At 34.4% G+C, this 25,627-nt stretch overlaps 2 protein-coding genes across 2 annotated transcripts; both read right to left on the reverse strand.

The window, feature by feature from the left end:
• Positions 1-5,435: 5,435 nt before the first annotated feature.
• Positions 5,436-10,704, reverse strand: LOC128986392 (cytokine-like nuclear factor N-PAC). Its single transcript, XM_054406745.1, has 6 exons — positions 10,534-10,704; positions 9,718-9,819; positions 9,041-9,203; positions 8,353-8,532; positions 7,367-7,491; positions 5,436-6,474 (listed from the first exon to the last, which is right to left on the reverse strand). Exons 2-6 carry the CDS (start codon positions 9,817-9,819, stop codon positions 6,400-6,402), a joined length of 645 nt encoding a protein of 214 aa, XP_054262720.1. The 5' UTR covers positions 10,534-10,704; the 3' UTR covers positions 5,436-6,399.
• Positions 10,705-22,193: 11,489 nt separating this feature from the next.
• LOC128984879 (uncharacterized protein K02A2.6-like) lies at positions 22,194-25,218 on the reverse strand. The gene is made up of 3 exons (XM_054404249.1): positions 24,021-25,218; positions 22,829-23,520; positions 22,194-22,631 (listed from the first exon to the last, which is right to left on the reverse strand). The coding sequence occupies exons 1-3, from the start codon at positions 25,216-25,218 to the stop codon at positions 22,194-22,196; spliced, it is 2,328 nt and encodes a 775-aa protein (XP_054260224.1).
• Between the last annotated feature and the right edge of the window lie 409 nt (positions 25,219-25,627).

Consider the following 25,627-nt stretch of genomic DNA (forward strand, 5'->3'; position numbering starts at 1 on the left):
TTTTCAGATATTTGTAATGGAACAATCTTTTCATCTTCATCAATTCTATAAACATTAATTGACATGGATTGATAGTTATATTTAGGATCAAATGATCTTTTTTCAAACAATTTTATGTCTTTTAATGTTATTGGATAATCAAAACCTTTAAAAATCTCATCATTTATATAACTCTGATACTGTTTAACTCGTTCAGAATCTCTTTTTGGTCTATTAATCGCACATCTAATCGCATAAATAAAACAGTATTCATCTTTATTTTTAAAATTTATACAACACTTTTTGTTTTTAATTTGTTTTGGCAACTCAATATATGAACCAGCATTTAATGAATTATTTTTACTCAATTTTAGATTTAATTCTAAACATCTATTTAATGACCAACCACTACCTTTTGATGGTTGATTCAAATTTTCTCTTAATATTAATTTTGTAAACTGATCATTTATAAATTCATTAATATTTAAGATATCTGAACTCCTAAGAGCAAAATACATTGTACTGGTTTGATTTTCACCACTAACCAATTTTCTTTGATATTCACATGTTAAAGCTAATTGTCCTTTTATATTTTTAAATTTTTGTTTTTCAATTAATTTTTGAATTTCACTTCTTTGTGATTCTAAATAATCAGATATATCCAAACCATCATTTAAATTTGTTAGAATATATTCTTGAAAATAGCCTTTTAATGAAGAAGCTTCTTGAATATTTATTATATTTTCTTTTGGAATCGGTTTATTTTTAAGATGATCAGTCAATAATTCAGTCAATTCCTTTCTAGTTTTATTTACAATTTTAATATTATTTTTAACAGCTAAATCTGGAATAAATTTCAATGATCTATATTTTAAATTATTAGGATTTTGTTTAATTTTATTTAGTCTTTTAATCAGTTCATTTCTTACTAAATTTGTATAGTTTCTAACAGATAGTTTGTTAGCAATTTCCTTTAATTTTTCTTCATTAAATAATAAATAGTTTGCTGGATCATATAACTGTTTGATCTGTTTTAATTCATCAATTTCTTTTGTTTCATAATCATAAATATTATTATTTTTACACCACTCTTTTAACTTTTTAGTTTCATTTTCATATTTTATTTTATTTTCTAAATGTTTCTTTGAATTATAATGTTTTGAATAATTTGTAGAAGATATATTTTTAATGCAATAAGGGCATAAAATATTTTTACTTTGTCGTTCCATTTATTAAAGGAAAATTTTTGCAAAACAACTTTTTAATAAAATAAGCAATCAACTAATCACTAGTCAATTTATATTTTCTAGAGGTTTTTTTCCCAATAAAATCAGCAATCAACTAATTACTAGTCAATTTATATTTTCTAGCTTGTTTTTCAATATTTTTAAGATATCAATTATCAAGAGTCGATTTAAAATTTCTAGAGTAGTTTTTCAATATTTTCAAGATATCAGTTATTAAGAGCAGATTTAAAATTTCTAGAGTATTTTTTCAATAAAATCAACAGTTAACTAATTGTTGATCAATTTAAATATTCTAGAGTATTTTTTCAATATTTTCAAGAAATCAGTTATTAAGAGTCAATTTAAAAATTTTAGAGTATTTTTTCAATATTTTCAAGATATCAGTTATTAAGAGCAGATTTAAAATTTCTAGAGTATTTTTTCAATAAAATCAACAGTCAACTAATTATTGATCAATTTAAATATTCTAGAGTATTTTTTTCAATATTTTCAAGGTATCAGTTATTAAGAGTCGATTTAAAACTTCTAGAGCATTTTTTCAATAAAATCAACTAAATTATCAACTAATTATTGATTAATTTAAATATTCTAGAGTATTTTTCAATATTATCTAAAAACAACTCTTTAGAATATTAACAATATCAAAACTTTTTTAAACTAATACAATTTCTAATAATATTATTAAATTATTTATTTATTGATATTTTTATTATGAATATTAGTTTTTAAATGTCTTACATAGTTATTGACCCATTTAATATTTCTTCCACACTCACAAAATTGTGGTTTTAAAAACATATCTCTATAACATTCAATACAAATTGCTAACTTTTTATCTTTACTATAATTCGAGTTATAAAAATTTACTATATCTTTGATTTGTTTACAATTTAAACACTCTTTTTGATTTCTTTCAAATCCTTTAATATTATCAAATAATTCCTTTCTATATAATTTATCACATTCTTTACAGTAATAATATAATCCATCTTTTGCTGATTTTCTTTTTGAAAACTCTGATGCATCTTTTAACAATTTACACATTAAACATTTCTTCTCCATTTATTATAAAAAAAAATAAGTAATATAATTCAATTAATTTTGAATCATATTAATGACAGTTAAAAAGCTTAAACTTTACTAATATCCCCTTTTTTATATAACAATTTAATACAAATACAATTTATTTTTGAAAACATTTACTTATCAATTTAACATTTATTAGACTTATAATACATCAAATATCATTAGAATTTTCTGAGAAATTCAATACTTTTGATAGATTTTAACTAACTCAAATAGGAAAAATATTATTTACAAAAAACAATAATTTAAATAAAATATTAAAAAAATTTGAATACAAAGTTTTATAAATTTACTTGTTTTTAAAAACATTTGTTTTGTAGTCAATTTTATGGAAAATATAGACATATTCATGAAAATTTCATCAAAATTGTATACTTTTTCTAGAAAAATATAAAAATGTTAGAAATTGACCTAAAAGGGTAAAAAATATAGCATATTGTATAGAAAAATAGGAAAATTCATTAAATTATTAAAGTCTTCCTTTTTTGGTAAATTTTATTAATAAATAAATGCAAATTCAACAAAACTTCAATGGATTTTAAAGAAAGATTAAATATATTTTAATTAATAGAACAAACAATTTCTTTCTGTCAAAAACAGAGATTTTACATTGGTTTTCTGAACTCGTACTTTTTTGCGCTAGGATTGGTACATTACTATCTACTTTTATATATATATATGAATTTGAACGGATGGTGTTTTTGGCCTCTAGGGACCTCAAAACAAAAAAAAAATCAGTCTCGCGTCCAGGTCTTACCATGAGAACTACGGTAATAGCTTATTCCCTATATGGGAAATTCGCTAAAAAGGACTTTTTTAATTTGTATTGATTTTTTGCTGATTCTCGAGGTCATGCCATAAATGATAAATAAATAATAAATTATAATAATAATAATAAATAATAAAAAATAAATAAAATTAAAAAAAAAATAAATAAGAAATAAATAATAAATAATTAATAATAAATTATAAATTTGTAGTTTTTAACCTTTTTTGTCGAGTAACTTAATTAGTTTTTCACTTTAAAGGTCGATTCACACACATCAGTCCAGTCACAGTTCCGTTACAGTCCAGTTGCAGTCCAGTCACAGTTGCATCCGCAATTTCTCGGTCAATTGTCCGTCAGTTGGTTTTAGTCAGTCTTCCGTCTCTAATATTTTCAGTAATTTAGTCAAAAAAAAATAAATTATATACCTATATTCTATTAAATTATCATTGTCCATCTTGTTGATTGTTACAAACAGTACTCAAAATACAAACGCAACCATTTAAATAACAATAACACTATTTTCTAACCTCAAACAGTTCCGTCAGGCGTCCGAACAATAAAAAAATATCGGTGAAAAGAAATCTGAAATTGACTGACGGATGCCGGCAGAGAGACTGACGGGATTGCAACGGATGAGTGTAGATACCGCAATAGAAAATCCATCAAAGAATATTTTTGTTAACTGTGACGTGCCTGAAGTGACTTTACTGTGACGTGCCGTAACTGATATGTGAATCGACCTTAATACTGAAATTGTTTTATTTCTTTAAACGAAACTTAAGTGTTGTGTTTTCTCCATATTTTTTAAGTTTTGTGACATATTTCACAAAAATTTGCAAATTGCACATAAAAAAATGGCTCTCTGTTTATAAGCCATGTTTTTAATCAAACAAAGAGTTTCCAGAAATCAAGAGTAATCAATACAATGTTTTAAACATACTTTGGCAAACAGTGTTATCAACAAACGTTTCAGACATTTTGTAGCGAGCAGATGTTTACAACAATACTACCCTATTATTCTTTTGTTGTAAACTTTTGTTTAAAACATGTTGTTAACAGTTTTCAATCATGTTGTTGGTAGAGTTGGTATTTTATGCAACAGTTCCTTTGGCACAAAGAGCCAAAGAAAATATGTATCCCTAGAGATGTGTCGCTGCAGCTGGAACTACATTTATCCACCGTTCCGAGAGTGGAACTCGTTCCACCGTTCCAAGCGGAACCACAATCCAGTTCCAGTTCCACTGGAACTACTTTTTCAGCTGCAGCTTGGTGGAACGATTTGAATGTAGTTCCGCACAAACAGCTGCAGCCTTTTTGTAAATTTTTAAAAATAGGTTCCGGAGTAACTGGATTTGTAAAACACATACAGTTACAACAAAACAGCTGCAGCTGGTTTATTAATACTCTCACTAAACATTTAGCTATTAAGTTCTAGCCTGTGCAGCTGATGCGTTTTGACTTATTTGGTCTATTGTAAACAAAGGTTTGATTAGCGGATATGGTTGACATGCCTTAAGAGAAATTAATCATTTTCTGTTTTTTATTTTTTTTCAGGCAGGAATTAAATAAAAGTACATCAGTCCCAGTTAAGTCGTGCTCATAATATATACAAATTTAATTATCTCTTCCTCAGTAATCAGTACCGTAATAATTGTTTGTGTTTAACTTAATTCAGGATTTTTTCGCTATTAACTTTAGAATTTTATATTAAGAGTTAGTGTAAGTGGTGTTTGAATAATATTATTTTAACAATAAAAAAATTTATAGTATGAATAAATGCATAATATGAAGAACCTCTAAAATAATTTATACCGGCCTTGTCACGTATCATTTTTAGACCTTACATAGACAAACTAAAATAATTAATTACTTGTACAACATTTCCAAAACACGATATTGATTTCTTTACAGCCGCTATTTTGCATTATATAAAACAATATTCTAATTCAAGAACGGCTTAAACTAATCCGTCTCAAATTATGTCAATAAACTGAGATTTTGTTCATCCGCCCTTTTGCCTCGTTCCACTACGACTACAGCCATAGCTCCGCTGCAGCCGGAAAACCAGCTGCAGCGGGCAAAACCAGCTGCAGCTGGAACTGCTTTTGGAACGAGTTCCACGGCGACCTTGGAACTAGCTGCAGCTGTTTCGCCCAAGTAACTGCTTGGCACATCTCTAAGTATCCTTTCAAACACTCAAAAGAATATTTATTGTTTTTAATGGTGCCAGCTGTCCAAATTTGTTTAAAATTTGAAAAGTCCAAATAATCTTGATGAAAGCTAGTACCATAAGAGAGGTTTTATCAATTAACAATCAAATGGTGAATTTAAAATGTGGTAATTATAGGCAGGAATAAAAATACATAACTTTATTGAAATTAAAAACAGTGATAGTTGGATTAACAGTAATTGCATACGCCATAGTCGATTACACATTAATTTATCTAAACTAAAAAAAACGTACAAAATGATAAATGCCAACTATAAAATTTTCCAAACTAAAATACCACATGTCCATAATAACTATGTTCTATCTACACACATAAATTAGCTGACACGCTGACAAATACTCTTTGTACCATGATAATAATTGAATCGCCACAAAATATCTTTCCAAAATATATCTTAATCTTAATTATATTGGTCAATTTTAAAACTAGTCTTGTGTGTAATGTAGTTGAAGCAGAAGCTAATTGCTTTAGTAGGTAGTAATTTATAAATGTTAACAAAAATCTACACATAAAAAATATGTTAAGGAGTTTTTGCAAAATAAGAAGGCGTTCTGCTCAAAATTACTGAGGAATATTGAATTCCACCTTTAAATTTGTGTTCAGATATTTACTGGTAATATTATTACAAAAATTATAAATCGCTACTTAAGTAAATACTTGATTTATCAAGAGACCCAACTTTAAGTGTCAGGTGACCTCAGTTTTAACTACAACACACAAAAATGTATCATCTCTTTTAAACCATATATATAAATCTAAAATTTTAACAAATTCTTACAATCGATATCATTTATCCAATATCAAAACAAATACATCTTACTTATTTTTAGGCTAGTTTTATGAATTGAAGCACATACAAACAAATAAATAATGTCAATGATCATAATTAATACATCTCTGATTAAAACCAAGTTGATCTCATCATCCAATAAAAAGTCAAAATAATATCTAGTAACAAATATATCAAACTAAACCTAGAACTCTAATTTATTCAGGGGGTTCATTACATTTAAATATAATGAAAATGAGTCAAAATTAAACCAAAGTTGTTGAAAATGTATGAAACATGCCGCCCGAGTGTATGAGATTAGAAACGTGCACGAATGTAGACAGCTGATGCGTCGTGTTCGCCGTAGCCCAGACGCTTAGCATGCTTGAACACCTGCAACATTCAACATTTGAGGTCAGTACTGTAAGACTATTTTGAGAAATCTTTAATAACCTAATGGCACATAGATAGAGGGTAGTAAATCAGACAAATAAGAAGTCATAGTGCCAACAAACTGAGATAGAACAGTACTTAATAATAAGACACACACAGTCAATTAATAAACTGTCGTCATCAACAGTGAACTTAATAACATCACTCAAACTAGTTTCCTCCATAGTTCTTAACAATAGCCCAGTTCGGCAACGTGGTTTGCAACAAACTGCTCTCAAGGTTATGTTCTCAATCATGCTGCATGCTCCGCAGTTGGCAGTTAGATGTGCACCGCGTCGCAAAGAAAACAGTCCCATTGGTTTCAAAGGGATCAGTGGTTCCGGCAACCCCAGAGTACGAATCACACTGCGTTAATCGCAGCTTAATTGCGTCACTAGTAAAACACCACTGACGGATATGAAATGTATTTGTAGTTTACTTTACTGTTGAGGACGTTCTAAACAAATAGTTTAAATAATGACATAGACAAAAAGAATTAAATAGACCGTCAGCTGTGCTGCGGTTACCATAGGTTCTGGCGCACACCGCTTGGAGCACCACGTTAGTTACGGCGTACGCGCTACGTAAACTACAGCGGTGTGCGCCGGAACCTATGGTAACCATGGCAACCGCAGCACGGCTGACAGTCTATATTTCATGCTTTTTGTCTATGATAATGCACTTGGCCGAATGGTCAATCAACACTTTTCAAGTGTAAACCCAACTCATTTACTGGAGTTTGTAAAAATATTAAGTACTTTATTAAATTTTGTTTGCTTCCATTATGTAAACTCTATTCTCTTTCTTTTAATCAAATGTTATTTTTTAAATAATATTGTGACCGAGTGTTTACCTCGTTAGCAGAAGCTGTGAGAGGCAGGGGCTGCTCCAATTGATCCCCTAGACTCAAGGACAACTTGAGGTCCTTCTGCAGATGTTGGAGGGGCAAATGGGTGGGGAAACTGGCATCAATAATGGCTGCAAAACAAACATACCAGTGAAGATGATAGACAATTAATAAACATTTCGGACATTTTAAAAATTATATCAGTCAATTTGAGTTGTAACTATACTAAGTTGATACTTTATCTAGGATGATGTCAAAACTATTTTAGGTCAATTACTTCAACACCAAGACCAAGATATAAAAAAAAATAAGAGCTGGAACATAATACAAGATGGAAAAAATCTTTTAAGGACTATTGAGTTTAAAATACTTGGAACAAAGTAATAGATAAATGAAGGGATCAGAAATGGGGTAGTTGCCGGCAGCTAGAAGGAAAACAAGACTAAGATGGATTGGATATGGGTGTGTGAAGACATTTATAGAAAAATTGAGTTAATGAGGAGAATGAAGGTGTCAAATGGTGAAAAAATAGTGAGCCCTAGACGATGCCCAACTTGGGAATAGCAATAGCGGAGGAAGACTAGTTCTATGTTACTAATTCATTATTGATTTCGTAGATTAAAGGGATAACAGTTAGCTTACCTTAGAAAATGTACAGGTAGGTAAGAGACAATACACAATATTTTTACCCTGGGGGGCTTTCTCAAGCAAGACAAAAAGAGATTCTACCTCTGCACTCTTTTTCTACTCTCTGTCTACAACTGACAAAGTCCCTAAATAAAAAAAAATATTGTGTTGCCTGTGTATTCTATTGCCTAAATGTGTTTTTTTTTCTAATGTAAGCTTAATCTGGCTGTTATTCCCATATTTTAATTTTACAAATCAAAATCCTGGCCTTGACCTATTTCTAGAAGAAAACTTACTTATTAGAGAGACAACTTTGATGTCTGGTTTCTCAGTTGTGTATTTAGTTTAGAGCCTAGCTGATTTACCTTTGCCCTTGTCCAGTATAGTGGGGCAGGCTAGAGATGTGAGCTCCATCACTTCCAACACATCCTTCTGCTGCAACCCCGCTCTGTCAGCCAACGCCATTCCCTCCGCCAACCCCGCCAATGTTACCCCTGCCATCAGCTGCAGTACTAGGTTCATCTTGGACGCATTGCCCACCTCACCTATACAGAGTACATCATATAATATCATGACTTCCAATCAATTCTTCTGCTGCAACCCCGCTTAGTCAGCCAACACCACATCCACCGCCAACTTTGCCATACATCAGGATAATAAAGTGGGCTTGGTTAAAATTAAAGACTTATTTAATTAAAGACCAATCCCTTAAAAAAAATTAAAAATACCCCCTTTTAACCAGACCCCGTTGGGCTGAATTCTGGGTTAACCGAAAATTATTTATAAAAATTCAAATCAATAAACAACATTTACATTGTGTATACATTTGTAGATTTTAAGTTGACGGAAATTAAAATAACATTGTAAAACTACTGTTGTTGATCTCTTTGATTAGACATAGCCTTTTAATTTCTATGATTGATTAATTAAACATTAGGCTATCTAAACTGTACTTCATAGTTGTTCCGTAACTACCAACAACGAAGATATAAAAATGGAATGTCTATTTTTCTTCACAGTCAATAGATATTTTCATTTTCAGTGTCTGCTTACCCAGGTAGAAGGAGTTCTTCCCCATAGCCTCAAAGCAGCTCTGACACTCGTCAAACAGTGACCTGTCCCCAGCAGCCAGTATCACCAAGGTACCTTCCTCCGCTTGTGTCTTACTGCCTTGTACCTGTGCCTCCAGGTACCTGCCTCCCTTGCCTGTGATAGCCTGCGGACAACACACCTAGTTATAGTAGCTACAACTGCATTTGTACTCAGGTTAGGGGGTTTAGGTTAGGGATTTAAAACTTCCATGTTATTCTTATAGAGAATAAACAAATTTTTTAAGTTCATTTATTTATGGATATATTATGATCAAATTTATTTACTTCATAGTAAGCTTTTAATATTTCACAACAAAAAAACACACACTTCCCTGTAGCAGCAAACCTAAATACTCCCTAAACCTATATTTATTGTAAGGGAATTAATCTGGCAAGTACAAGGAAACGCCTTAGGGAAACGCCAATTAGGCTAATGAAAATTTACTTAGTATGCAGGTTTGCTGTGGTAGAGGTAATTAATATTGAATCTGCTTAAAAAGATACAGTGTGTGCTTAAGTCTATTGAACCTTGCATGACTTAAATTGAGGATCAAACATAGTTTATTGTCAAAGTAAGATATTGAAATTCATCTTACAAAATTGTAAAAATGAAAATGTAAGTTGAAGTGCTACAATTACCTCAGCTATGTCCTGGGAAGTCTCTGCGTCAATTCCAGTCATCTCAACATAGCCTTTGCTGGGACCGGCTTCAGGCAGCACTCCACAGTTGCCAAACACCATCTGTAAACATGTGACATTACTACATATCAATAACTTACATCCATACATTAAAACTATCCCGACTCCCAAACAGTCCCTAGTAAACAGACCCTTGGTTTGTATGTTACGTGCTATGAGCTCAAGAGTTATAGCCGTGCTTCTCTCTTCCTTGCGGGGAATTTACCCCTTCCTTGCGCCCCTAGGCTCGGACCCACTGGGCTCATTTACTAAAGCATCCTTGCAAGTAAATAAATAACTGTTAAGTTGCCAATGATGCAATAATCTCATAGCATTCTCATGCGTTCTCTTTTGCGAACACAGTAGAAACTCGATAACAAGTCACCCTTGATAACAAGTCTTGTTTAATAATCCTCAAGAGAGTCTTGTTATCAAGGTTCTACTGTTCTCTTACAAATGCTCCATCAACCTGTCCTTTTGACACTGATTGGTCCACAGATTTTATTGCTGGTTTCCAAACTATTTAGTTTAGTGTTGTAGTACTGCACACATTACAGTAAGCCTAAGTGCTTTTAAACTTATACATTCATTTTTGTAAGCTATGACTTCTGATAGTTCAGGCTATTTTTAATTCCAATTACTGTTCTTTGGTGTCTGAACAAGCCTCAATTAAGTGATAAGATATTTGGTGTGATTTTACACAAACAATGCAGCTGTTTATCCACATCCAATGGATGGATTAAGAGTTAATTTTAGTTTTAGTGTGTTGGTACTGACATCTTTGGCAGCCTGGGGGTCGGCCACACATGAGAAGGTAATGTCGGCTGCCTGGACCACATCTCCTGGAGTCAGTCCTTCCTCTGCTCCTGCCTTCACAAAGTCTCTGCACTGAAACACAACAACGAACTGAAAATTCTCAATTCAACGACATTCTACAAAAGCAAAGCAATCTTTCTCTACCTCTCAAATGAGAAATAAAGACCACAACACCACACAAGAAATGCCACCTCAACCTTTGGCATGTGCACCCATTGACATTGTGTGGAAAGAAATTATCCTACAAAGATGAATTTTTCCAAACAACTGGAAGCAAACTCTGACAAGACATTAATCAACTGAATACTAAGAATTTTATTAAAGTTATTTAATCAATACTTGTTTGGAACGTTGTAATATCCTACAAACATTTTTCTATAAATAATATTGTAAATAATAGATTACACAAGATTTATAATTTAGTTTCTCTATCAATTATCAATCTTTGATGGGGTGCCACATGTATTTTAACCCAAACATGAGTGTAGGGTGAGTGTGCAATGGGGGTGAGAAAATTGTGTACCTTTGTTACTGACTAAGATCAGCTGTTTCATCAGCCAGGATCATTGTTATAAAGCCCAATGATCAGGAACAGATAGGTTAATAAACCTCAACAGCAAAGAAAAGAATTACTGTACACTCCCAGACCAGTCCCAACTGAGTTTCTTAGTATAACATACTCCTTTTATCTATGGTATAACCAAATGTGTAATCTTTGGTTTAACCATAACTCATAATATATTCATCACTGAATGAATTAACTCAACAAATTCTAATACAAAAATGTCCAAATACTTCAATCAGAAATCCCAATGTCCTAAGTAAAAGATGAGTAGAAAAAAGTCCTAAGTAAAAAAGTAAAAATGAAAACCTACAAAAAAAAGGCCAAAGGAAAAATGACAATGTATTTGAGTAAAGCCGAGGTAGTTCAAAGCTTCACCACAAGAGCGCAGTGCGGTGTTGAGGTCAACGTACAAATCAATGAGATAGTTGCTGTCGTCGCCACCAGATAGTGCGCCCTGTCATGATGTTATGGCTAAACAATGTAGTTAGTCAATTTTCATAATTTTACACGTCATCAAGGCAAAACTTGTATAATGACATTAAAAAAATGGAAATTCCGAGTTTTCAAAACATCACACATTGGTATTTGATATTCAGATAGCTTCCAATGGAGCTTATCGTCGCTGGTGTTGTTCTGAATAAAACAAGATGGCGAAACGAAACGACCTGATGTGGCTGCACCTTTGTCGTGAACGCCGCCGCGTCGTACAGCTTACGTAATTATAGCGGAGATTCCACGTCAACTAAACACCGACCGTTCGAGGTTCGAGTGTTGGCAAAATTAGTTTATCGCTATTTTCTGATATTCTAGGATTCGAAAACTGAACCGAATTTGGTTTTACACTTACACCGTGTTTCACATGTAAATCGTTTTTACTGCAAACCCACAGTTATCTCTAGCCCTGCAGTAAACCCCCTTTACCAAGCAAGCATTATTCCGGGGAAATTCTGATTTTCAAGACAACTCTAATCTATATACTGTAATCAATCTGTTGAAACAATCTTAGAGATAAAAAATAATTGTGTTAAAACCTGCTAACCATCAATAGGCCCTTTACTCTGGGCCAACATATTAATAAGTAGTGATGTTACTACTGTACAAAAAAGGGAACAAATTATAAATTAATGAGTCACTAATTTATTTTTGGTCTTAAAACATGTTTTTAATTTGTTAAAGTATTCGTTATTGTTTGTGACCGCGTGTAGTATCAACATGTGTGTTCTGGCCGTAACCGGTTTTGTTTTTTGCTTCCGGGGGGAGCGGGGGTTTAAAACCGTTGCGAATCGCATAGTATCATAGCCACCTCTAATGCTCTAATACAATCCGATCCGTGACACCTACAAAGACCTTATTGTAGCCAAATTGTGTATCGCACGCGGTTCTACAACTTCGTAAGAACCTGAAACTGCACCTAACTTTCAAAAGAAATATTACTTCCTAGAATAATTCATGTTACCTGAAAGTGAGGAAAAGTCGAAAAAGATGTGAAAAGTAGAGTTGAGTTGGGGTAGGGCAAAGCAATCTGGACCAGATTGTGTTGTAAATGTGGAGACGTCTCCTTGCTGTCCTGACTTTGCACAAAGTTTGGCGAGGAAATTCTTATGAAGTTCAAATAGGTACTAGGGCTGGCTTTGACAGAAACTACCGCAGTCAAGTATGGAAATAAGTTTTGTAAAAAAATCTCTGAATACACTTTTGGTAGTTAGTATAATACATTACTGTTAGATTGTTCACGTTTGAATCTTAAGCACTGTAAACGAATGTCCCAAACTGTAAAATTGTCAATACAGTAATACGTAACGTATGTACAGTTACTTATATTAGTGAACTGTGCTCAAAGTTCTACGTCATTATGTTGCAATAACTTGATAATTGATATAGAGGATATGGACATAATACATTCCATTCCGTTTATTAACAAGTTGTGTACCGGTATCTGTTAATTGATTCTTGCGTATCAATATAAATTGAAGGAACAATTATTAAATCTCTCCTTTAAATTTTGAAAAACTCAACGTGTCATGTAATGGCTTATATTATTTTGTATAATCAAAATACAAATTCAATTCAGAAATTTTAGTGTACGTTTCTTTTTATAGTTGGACTGTTGAAATACAACATAGTTATTGTGAATAAATAAACACCCAGATGAGACAGGCGCATTGTCCCAGTTACAACCGAGTATGTATGTAACGAGGTTAACTCCGGCTCAGTGGAACAGCACGTTACTGTCTACTAGCGAAACCAACCTTATCCTAGTTAAAGGAAATGCAGCTGGTTGGAAACAATTAACTCTCGTTATTCATCTATTATTTTATAGTCTTAGAAGCGCTTGAACGATTCAAGAACAATGGAGCAGTTGAATATAGGGGATGAGTACAGTGAATGGAGGGTTGGTTTTGTACGAGGGGTGGAGGGATCGAACCACGCGTCACTTCAGTTATGAACAAATCACAATCGTAGGAATTCTCGTCTCAAATACCATGCACATTTTTACACCAAACAATAAAAATCCTGGATTAATCTAGGCTGTTAAATAAACGATTGCGCGTACCGCGTCTCTAAGCGCATTAAAATGACAGTCGATACGTAAAAATCAATACTGTATTTAAGATAATTTTATACAACAATGGAAAATGATTTGAAATATTTTATAAATCAAGTATATAATTATAACTAATTCCTGTTTATGAAAATACCCAACTACGAGAACATTTTCAATCGCTATATCGACTGCCTATCCGGCGTTGCCGCAACGCTGTATAGAAATTGGTTTTTAAGGAGCAGGCGGATGCACTGGATTAACAAGGCGAAAATCGAGTCATTCGTTATTCCGCGCGACACGACGTCAAGCAAATGAAAAATCGGATGTTTGCATGTCAAGGTGGAGGTATGGTTGTTGACCTACCTCGTTGTGTTTGACTATGAGTGATGGTGACTGGCGGTGTACTGTGTACACAAAACCTACCTTACTACACAATAACGATACCTTACTAGTGTAGACCGTATCAGACATCATAAAACTTGTTTTTCAGATGTTTTTGACCTGGGTAGAGTTAAGGTATGAAATAATATGCGTCAGGAAGATGTGTCTAGCACAAATAAAACGCGGATAGATTATCTATCTACATGACGTGGAGGAAGCCTTGTCAAATACGTCACATGCAGTGCAGCTTTTCGTTCGCTGCCAATTTAGCACTAATGGTAACACTATGTACCTAAAATGCTAGTAATGCCCATAATAGACAAATGAAATAAAATATAGACCGACAGCAGTGCTGCAGTTAGCATACCGCAGCATTGCTGTCGGCCTATATTTAATTATATTTGTCTACGATATTATCAACACAGAAGTTTTAGTTCGTCTCGTAACAGGGTGGATAGATAGTCAGAAACCAAACAAATGCCGCCTCTTCAATAATTACCACTGCTGACCATTTGGAAATTGGAATGGTACTTTAAGATCCGAATATTCCGAATTGCAGATTTTCAGCCAGTTTAAGTTTTAAGACCCATTACTAAGGTTCATAAATAAGAGATTCATTTACCTTGATAAGTGGATAACGATTGTTTCGGAACATACAAATGTTCGTCTAATTATTTGACGCATTATGAGTGAACATTGATATTCTTGCCAAGAATAAAGAATGCTAGACGAAATCAAGGTAAATAAACCTTATATTTATAAGTGATTCAAGACTACATAAAAATAAAATTACTAAAGTTCCCAAGCAAGAGACTGGCAGTATTATCGTGAGTCGAGGTCTCGTGCAGAGATAAGACAAGACTTATCAAGACTGGTCACGTGACACGATATATTGATGTTTCTGACAATTGTCACACAAGTACGGTATACCATAGTAGAGGTGTGTAATCAATTATCTGCACAACGTGGCAACGCCGCGACGCCACTCAACACTATCTGCAGGACTGGGCGATGTTGCCACTTTTCCGACAAATTAGACGCTCTGATAATACGATAATCTAAATAAATGAGTAGTAATCCTTTGATGGATTCTGATAACGAACGAAAAACAAGATCAATGTACATGCGAACACAAAATAAATAATTAAAGTAACAATCATCCGGAAATAAGTAGGCCTATAGTAAGGATAATAACTGGAACCTCTCATATTTTTGACGACTGCAAAGCTCTTTCACTATCCTTCAACGCGTTTCCACGGCCGAACCCCATGATGCCAAAATGACAGCATCAATATTGTAGTTCTGTAGTCACCGGTAAAGGTGTGCTACTGTTGAGGGTACAGAGGTGTCGACATAGATGTGTCTAAGCAGCCCAGCACCTGACAGTAACAAGTTTACAACAGTAGCACAGACACTGTGAACGACCGGCCTTTCCGCCAATTGCACGTCGACGTCGTTTCACGGGTGGACGACCGACGCGGCGAAACTTGAGGATGGCCACTACAATGGACAAACTACGATAAATAAAAATATTCTCTTTCAGAAGAGAATCGTCACTATTAATATTTGCCCTATGCAAATTAGGTTTGATAAGGTTAGCCCTTCATTTGCATAGGTCAAATTGCATCACTGTTGGCGGCCCTCTACTTCAGAAGACGTGGATATAATTGCTTTCTGCACAGATTTTATTCTCACTTCTATGTTTTCAATTCGTCTACGTTTTCAAATATACACCAGTAGGTGCCGTAAACCACTTTAATGCAATCTATGGGCGAAGCGTTGAGTGACAGATGCACTGTAGTGGGATGAGCTCTAGAGTTACATCACTACTTCCGCTCCACACAGCATCATTGTGTGGATCCAACTATCTCCTGCTCTGCTAGGCTCTATACTACAGTATTGTACTACTTGATTAGCTGCTGTTGAACACTACAATACTGATACTGTAGTCATATTTTGGTTTAACTTAGTGAAGAGAGGTCTTTCACAAAATTACTGTATTTCATACGAATTATTAACAGTGATAGCTGACGTAGGTGCTTGTACAGTACCACGTACACCTTTATTTTGTTGACACCTTTATTGACTAGAGTAACATTTCAACATAATTTCAATGTTAGGTGACCAAATTAATGTATATGTATTAAGGTGTATACTGTATCACAGACAATAGACCATGGTGGTATATTGTCTGTGACTGTATTTACATCTGGGTCTGTAGTTACATATAGCCTAAGTACAGAACAACGATTAATGTTTCACTTGTTATTCCTGAATAACAACCGAGTGTTAAAACCAGGAAGAATAGACTGTCATAAAATTACTAAGAAAAAGTATCAATAAAAATATCTAGAATGCTTACACCCAAGAACTTAAAAATCAGTTTCTCTTATCAGCTTTATTGTTACTGTGTAAGCCTATGAAAGAAGTATACAATTAGGAATTCTTTAATTACTTACTATAAAACTACACACTACAAATACACTACATAACCTGCCAAACCCCACATTTCTTTGAGGCAGGCGGAGAAAATATAGATTTATTTGTTGGATGACGAATGTTTGTTCAAATTTGTTCTCTAGGAGTGTTTTCCCAGCTGTGGTTACTTTCACAAGTGCAGGTCTCTCATTTTTATTTGGAAAACGAAAATAGAAAATTGAAGATAGTCTCCGGATTGCCAAATAATATTAAAAGGTTCTAAAAGGTAATATTAAATGCCTGCTATTAGACAATACAATGTTGTTGCAAACACAATTAGTTTCGGCATCTGTGTGGCGCTATCATCAGGCTCACAGGCTGTACCGACGAACACAGAAAAATAAATATTCTTCTTTAATTAATAAAAAAAATCTTCTTCTTTGGCAAGTCGCAAAACCTGATTGGAACGATACAGTATTTAGAACAGCTGGCATCAACAACCAGCAGCTGATGACGTTTTGTCATCACAACAGCTGTTTAGAAACCATCGATCATTGCGTAACAGATGTTTTCATGCAAATTGTTGAAACCTGGCATACTTTCTATAGTTATAATGGTTCTTGGTAAAAGGCTATTAATGCTTACACAGTGTTGGTTAATTATAGTGCCTTCTAATTCTAAACTTGGGTTAAGATATATTGTATGGTTAAGAATCAAGTGGAGAACACTCAATTTAGTTATAACGAGAAAATAAAGAAGCTATAATAATCAAAACAATATTATTAGCTTTTTGATTTGCTAATAAAATAGAAGCTTAAAAGCGAAAACCGCCTATAGTGGGTGGTAATTTGCTAAAAGGAAAAACCGGGAAATTTTCAATAAACACAGTTGGGGATTGAAGGACTTTATACACAGATTTTTCTCTTAATACGTAAAAGTCTTGCGGGAAATAACAATGCAAAGAACTTTCTTAAAGCTCCAGTTTTGTTTACACCACTCCAAGGCCAGAACAATACATAATACACAGCGCAGAATATTTTACTTCTTTCAATGAAACTGATTGTTTCTTGCACTTCAAACCCAGCTCCATTTTCAAATGGATTTCACAATTTCCAGATTGTATTTACGTAAAAGGCTTTTTGCTAGATTCACGTTGTAGTCGAACAACCACATCTTGTTGTAAAAGTTATAGTTTGTAACGGAAGTTAGTCAACCAAGTTAAAGTCAAACACTTTTGGCACGTATCATTGAATGTGGACGTCAAACAAAAGATCGCGTATGAAAAAAATAATTTTCATGAAATTTTGAAACGCCCCAAACAGGATTACGTTTTAAGGCTACAAATTTTCCGAAACGTGAGTTTCTGTTCCGCGTCGTAAGTAATGGATGAGACAGTTATTAAACCTCTGAAATGAGAACCGTCTATTTATTGCACAATGATAAGATTAATGAAAATAATCTAAATCTAGATGACGTTGTAGTAGTGAGAACAGTTATATCGTAGATAACACTTTACGGAAGGCGGAACCACGGCCACGGTGGAACACTTTAGCTTATTGCAAAGCAGACTTGGAAAGGTGTGCAGAACAATTAAGTTTACTGAAGATAAGATTTGTTAGAAGATAAGTTATTATCTTTTACTAAAGATAAGACTTCATAGAGGTGGAGAAGAGTTCAGCGTTTTAGATGATATTTAATATAAGTTTTCTGTTGATAAAAATTCTTAGATATGCAGTAAAGTTTAGCTTATGATAACCTTCGGTGTAGGTGCAGAACAGTTAAGTTTATTGCAGAGCAGACTTGGAAAGGTGTGCAGAACAATTAAGTTTACTCAAGATAAGATTTGTTAGAAGATAAAAAGTTATTATCTTTTACTTAATATAAGATTTCATAGAGGTGGAGAAGAGTTTAGCGTTTTAGATGATAGTCAATAAGTTTTCTGTTGATAACAATTCTTAGATGTGCAGTAAAGTTTAGCTTATAATAACCTTCGGTGCAGGTGCAGAGCAATGTTTATTGAAGACAAGTTAGCGGCGACGTCATTGATCCATCCCCCCCCCACCCTAGTGGCCTTTAAATGTCAAAACTTGCGTCGGTCGACGACACTTAATAGGCAGTGTAATAATAAACTGCCACTTAAACGACCAGAGGACCTCCTCAAAGAACTGTCGTTAGCAAAGAGTATCGCTGTAATCAATAAAAAGTTAGTAATTTACCTTTAAAATAGATGAACCAGTGATTACCAGTGTTGTCCCTTAACGTTAATAACTCACGGATGTTGAAGCATGATTAAAGCAGAATGTTAAAACTTATATGTAACAAACTTACTGAAGATATTACAGTTAAAGACAATTATTGCAGAATTATAAAATTGCTACATAAGACAAAATTAGTAACTTAAAATATATATCACTAGCAACAGAGCCCGTTGGGGTTAAATACAACGGTCTCTAGTAAAATAATGGTTGTGAAATCCATCCACCACTTAACTCACTAATATTAATGGTACAGATTAAGCACATAACATTAGAATCGCATACTTAACATAAGGAACTCACTTTAAACACAAATGCAAATTGTTAACAACAACATTTAATCAAAGAAAAATCAATTAAATAACAATATAACAATAAGCTGTAGATTTTATTTGAACGCAAGTACCTAATGTATTTTGAGCAATTATACTATGAAAATATAACTTAAGTGTACACAGAATCTATCAGTAGAGTGGTTATATTGCTAGCGGAATAACCTAAAGGCCACCGGTGTGATCCCGAGATGACGGTAATAAACTAGACTCATATATCCTTAAATTTTTAATAAATGGTCCTCGATTAATAGTGAGCATGTCTTAAAACAAAGCTACTAAGGAATATAAGTCCATTATAAGAGAACCCTCCATATTTGGGTAAAAACACGTGCAGTTCGGTCCCCATCTCTATTGGCCATAATAGTAATACGCGTTCCAGAAAGGAAGAAAAATATAATTATCGTACAAAACTTCATGGCAAATTGTGAATTACCATAGTAAAACATACCAAACGTTAGGACAGGGTGGATATTGACATGAGGTTCAGTGGTTCAGTGCACATGACATAGCGGTGTGACGTCACATCTCGTTATAGAGGATTACAGCTTACAGCTTACGTGAGAGTCAGGATAAGTATGGATGAAACTGTAAGCTGTATTGAGCCATACATGCAGTCTTTACATAACAACACAATGTAAGCTTTTGCTGGCATTTCGCTGCGTACACTGCATCATTATTCTAAAATAATGATCGATTGTGATTCGCTATGGCTGAGTTTAATTACGTCTGATATGTACATATATCATTTTATTTTGGAGCAGAATAGGGTAGTTTTCCAGGACAGTTTAGCTATAGATAAGATTTGGAAAGGTGTATGGCAGTATGGTGTATGGAATTTTGTAGATTATATTTGTTAGATGTAGAAAACGATTTAGCTTATTACATACAAGACTTTGTAGAGTGTCGCTTCAGAATAGTTAAGCTAATCGTCGATAAGATTTATTATTGATTGAGAAAATCAAGCTTGTCATCGAATAACAAATTTCAGTAGATAACGATAATGATAGATTTCATTTCCCTGAGCTCATGGTTGGGCGTAGAACTACGGCGCGGCAATTTAGCTTTCTAAACAATTTTGCTTGGTTCAAAATTAAGAAAACATAAAAACTAAGTTGGGTTGATAATTTTGAGCAAGTCAGTAATAAGTACAAGTAAATTAAAGGAATTTAATTAAATGTGTATGATTCAACAATTACACTAATGATCACGACACTGCATAATATAGTCACAGAAAATGTTGTGACTTTGAATTAGAGTTCATAATAAGCACACATTTGAAGAAACTCTTTTATTAAAAATTGTTATGATTAACTATAATAGATCAACTGTAATAAAGGAAAATGTAAACATTGAAAAACAATTATCATCTGTCTTGACCTTATTTGAATTATACATATTAACTAAATCATATGAAGTCAAGATAGACTAAAGGATATGACAGTCTCCCCCACTAATTAAGAACAATCTTTTTCAATCAGATCTGGTAGTCTCTAAATCTTGAGGCATGTGACGCTTACGCTGTGGTCTGGCGTTGGTATTATCAGCTTGCTCACGATGTGATATGTCATTCTCAGCTTGAGCTCTTTCTGGAGATTGTACTTCTGGTTGCCTTGGTTCTGGAGCTGCAACTGGATCTGGATTCCTATGTATTTCTGGTCGTCTTGGAATTCTGGGAACATCAAACAACTGCGTTGGTCCGAATGTAACATTTTTCGTTTTTGGACTCTGTACCAGCGTTGGGCGTAGTTGATTGATGTGCCTCTTCAGGATTCTATCAGATGAGTCGAGAACTACGAGATAGTGTCTTTCCCAAGCTTCTTCTTTACTTGACCAAACTGCCATGTGTTTTTATTATTGATGAAAAGTTTGACCTGTACTCTCTCCCCCACATATAGTGAACGTGCAGGTGAAAACTGTGAAGTTGAAGGTTGAGGTTTGTACGGGAAAATGGCATTCAGTCTTATCCTTATTTTTCTGTGCAGGTAGAGTTCCGCCGGGGACTGACCACAAGCTAGCGGTGTTGATCTGTACCTTTGTAAAATATTTTGAATTTTGGTTTGGATTGGAGTTTGGTCAGTTGAGACTGCCTTCAGGCGATTCTTTAGTGTTTGGATTGATCTCTCGGCTAAACCGTTTGTTGCCGGATGCCCTGGAGCGATGAATTTCTGGAAAATACCGTTTTTTTTCAGTAATTTTGAAAAATATCACTTTTGAAAATGGTAGCATTATTTGAAACGAGTACTTGAGGATATCCATGACATGAGAAAATTCCTTCTAAAAGATTAATTGTGTTCGCACTAGTAGGTGAGTCTTTGATGATTTTCACCTCCGCCCATTTAGATTTTGCATCAACACACATGAGAAAATATGTATTATCAAGCGGTCCTGCATAATCAATATGAACCCTTTCCCAATTTTCTTGTGGTGTATCCCAGGGATGTACTGGAACTTTGGGAGGGCTGTGACGTGTGAGAGCACATTTTTCACATCCTTTGACTATACGTTCTATTTCTTTGTCGTTACTGGGCCAGTAGACGTAGCGGCGGGCCAGCTGTTTCATCTTTGTTATACCTAGGTGGGTATAATGAAGTTCATTTAAGATTGATGGTCGTAAGCTTCTTGGAATAATTACACGATCTTGGCGAAATAAAATCCCGTCAACCAATGTATATTCTGTTTCATCAGACTTGTTTTTTAGATCTTTTACAATTCTTGATAAGTCTTGATCCTTTTCTGTTTCACTCCTTATTGTTGAAGCGGTTATGTGTTCATCTGACATCTCGAAAATCATTTGTTCGTATACTTGGTTGACTTCATTGGCAATGATTTCATCAACAGTCGAATTTACTTGCTGAAGTGGAGCTCTTGAGAGGCAGTCAACATTTTAATTTTCCTTGCCAGGTTTGAATTTTAATGTGTAGTTGAACCCGGATAAGTATGATGCATATCGGAGTAAACGTCCTGATGTCATTTGAGGGAGTGCTTTGTTGTGCTGGAAAATCCGTGAAATGGGTGCATTGTCAGTTACTAGTGTGAAGTGAGTCCCAAAAAGGTAATAGTAGAAATGTGACACACCAAAAATAATAGCGAGGCTTTCACGGTCTAATTGACTGTAATTTCTTTCAGAAACTGTAAGAGAACGTGAAGCATGCAATGGGCTTTTCTTCTCCTTCTGTGACATGACTAAGCACGGCTGCAAGTCCTGCAGGGCTGGCGTCTGTAGTTAGTACTAGAGGGAGAGCCGGATCGAAAGGTACGAGAACTCGATCACTGCAGAGCTCTGATTTGATTTGTAAAAATGCTGCTTCACAGGATGAATTCCATTCCCATTTCATATTTTTCTGTAACAGACGTCGCAGAGGATATGTGATAGTTGAAGCATCAGGGATGAAACGTGAGTAGTACGACACAAGTCCGAGTAGACGTTTGACCTCTTCAGTATTGGACGGGCGAGGCATCTGTTGGACTGCTTGAATTTTTGTTGGAGATTTACTAACTTTGTTGAACTCTACGACTCGTCCTAAATACTCAATTTTTCTTGAAAAAATGAGCATTTGTTTCTGTTGACATGTAAATTGTAATCAGAGAGTCTCTGTAGACAGGCTTGTAAATTTTCACTGCATTCTTCAATGGTCGAACCATGAACAATGATGTCATCAAAATATGCTTCTGTCTTACGTAACCCCTTTAAGATCTGAGAGAGTATGCGGTTGAATTCTGATGGTGCAGTTTTGATGCCAAAACTGAGTCTATGTACTCTATAAGTACCTCTGTGAGTCGTCATTGTCTGTATCATGCTAGATTCTTCATACACCTGGAGATGTAAATAGGCTTTGTAGAGGTCAAGTTTGCAAAAGTATTTTGAATTGCGCAAACTGTCAATAACATCATCAATACGCCTTATAGGATGATTTGCTTGAATTAGACGCTCGTTGACACCGCATTTGTAATCGACGCAGAGGCGGACACCACCGTCTGGTTTAGGAATGACAACCAGTGGCGATCCCCAATCGCTGGCCTCTACAGGTGAAATGATCCCTTCATTTTCCAGTGTGTCCAATTCCTTGTTCACTCGGTCGGTTAAAGCATGTGGGACATTTCGTTCCTTAACAAAAATAGGTTTTGCACCATTTCGAAGCTGTAATGACACTTTGAAGTCTGGAACGCATCCAATTTTCTCTTCAAAAATGTTGGAAAAAGACTCAAAGATTTCTTCAGGAGACTGGATTCTTTTGATTTGGGAAATTCGAGTGCTTTGATTTGTGTCTTCATTCAATTCGTTCAGTTCGATTCCTAGGGCTCTTATCCATTGACGTCCCAAGAGTGCTTCGTGCCCTGTTGGAACAATGTGGAGTTCCTCTTTGATGCAACGTCCACAGTAAGTAACATTTATTTTCACTTTCCCTTCAGGTTTGATAATATTACCTGACTGGGACGGGTGGCGTCGTCCTGTAATCCAGCTACTAGGAGGTCACGAATTGTGGATATTTATAGGGATGCACTGTGGATGCGATGCTCCCTGGTGTGGATTAACGTCCGCACTAGTGAGTACTACGACTATCCGCAGTACTATCCTGATAATTAGACCAATTCGTAAATTACAAGGAAAAATGTGGTTCGGATTCCACTATAAACTGTAGGTCCCTTAGTTGCCATTAGCTGTATGGGCTATTAATTAACAGCTGTGTCTAAGGAATATGTCGGCCTTAGTCACTAACAAGACTACAAGATCGCGCCACTCATCCTACACTCATCCTTCACTCATATTTGGGTTAAAATACGCACATAGTGGCGTCCCCATCTTAACTAATTGATAATAATAATTGAGTAAGTTCTGAAAGCAATGTTAGTTGTTTCCAATGGAATGTCCAATTTGAGTTTGTCGAAATCATTTTTAGCTAGAAGTGAGAATTTTGCTCCTGTGTCTACTTCGAATTGTTGTGGTTTACCATTGAGATGAACTGTGATCATGTATTTGTCTGAATTGTTATTTACTTCAAACAGATCTAGTAACTTCGGGCTTGAATTGACATTAGTTACTTTATTTAGTCCGTAATCAGAAAATTTTAATGTAGACTCTGTAGGAGAACAGCACTGGATGTAGTTGGCTGCACTGGGAGAATTGATTTTCTTCTGTTCTGCGATAAGGGTCGAAATGCACACTTTAGATATGTGTCCTTGCTTGTTACATTTGTTGCACTTGAGCTTGGATTTGTCGGTGCGGCATTCGGATGCTTGGTGATTGTCTTTTCCATACCTGAAGCAAAGATTACCAATTCCAAGAGATTTCAGATCTGGACGTGTTCGAGAGCGTGAGGAGTGACCCTGTTGCTGTCTGGAAGGTCGATTACTGGTTTGGAATTGAGATTTCTTGGCTTTATGTGAAACTTTATTCACATCGTCACATATATTGAAATTTGCATTAGGCCTACTTGAATGTGAACGTTTAGACAGTTCCCTGGATTCAATTTTTGATGCTTCGAGGGCGATTGCTCTGGTAAGGATTCCTTCAAAAGTAGTTTCAGTTGACCGTAGAATTTGTTCTCGTAGCCAGTCATCTCGCAAACCTCGAATAAACTGGGCTCTCAGGAAAACTTCGGCAATTGAAACTGTCTGGTCACATGAACACTTGACAGAAAATTCACACTCAGCAATATCATGTTGTAGGGAAGCCACGAATTCTGTTATTGATTGGTGTTCTTTTTGAAATACATTTAGAAAATAGTGTTGAGATACTACAACGTTCTTCTTAGGAATCAATAACTGCTTGAATGCTGTGATAAGCTCATCATAGTTGAGACTTTTCAATTGTTTCTCGGGGTCTAGAAAAGAATTAAGATTGTTATAATGATCACTGCCGATAGAGATGCACAGTAGCTGTCCAATCTTAGTTGAGTCTGTTAGGCCTTTCATGGTGTAATAGTTTTCAAAACGTTCTAGGTAACATGTAAATTTTTCTTTCTTTGGATCATAGTTTTCAAAAGGAGCCACATTTGAGTAGTTGACCCGAGGTATCTCAGTCTGTTGATCATTCTGTTTTAAGACAGTTTCTAGTACTTCTTTAATAAACTTGTTCTGGTTTTCTTGCTGTTGTCTCTGTTGTTCTTGAAATATAGTAAGGAATTGATTGAACTGATCTGCATTCATTTTGATTACAAAATAATTTGAACACAACTTCTGACAAATTTAGTAATCTTACATGTAATAATTATGTTTTTCCTTCGTCTCCAAATAATTGTTGTGACTAATGGGTGGCCTGGTATTGTAAATGCTGATAAGTAATCACACTGGATAAATTGTATCTATTTTTTATTGAATGTAACTAAAAGTAAACTCATTTATATAAATTTTTATGACCAACTATAATAAAGTAAAATGTAAACATTGAAAAACAATTATCATCTGTCTTGACCTTATTTGAATTATACATATTAACTAAATCATATGAAGTCAAGATAGACTAAAGGACAGTTATGGATTAAGAAATTAAACTGAATTCTTAACTAACCTAACATAACTAACCAAGAACTTGCTTTACCATTTTCAAATTCCGTTT

Source organism: Macrosteles quadrilineatus, unplaced genomic scaffold (genome assembly GCF_028750875.1).
Source record: "Macrosteles quadrilineatus isolate MER2022 unplaced genomic scaffold, UCM_ALF_1.0 Scaffold_2__2_contigs__length_208266976, whole genome shotgun sequence".
Taxonomy (NCBI): Eukaryota; Metazoa; Arthropoda; class Insecta; order Hemiptera; family Cicadellidae; genus Macrosteles; species Macrosteles quadrilineatus.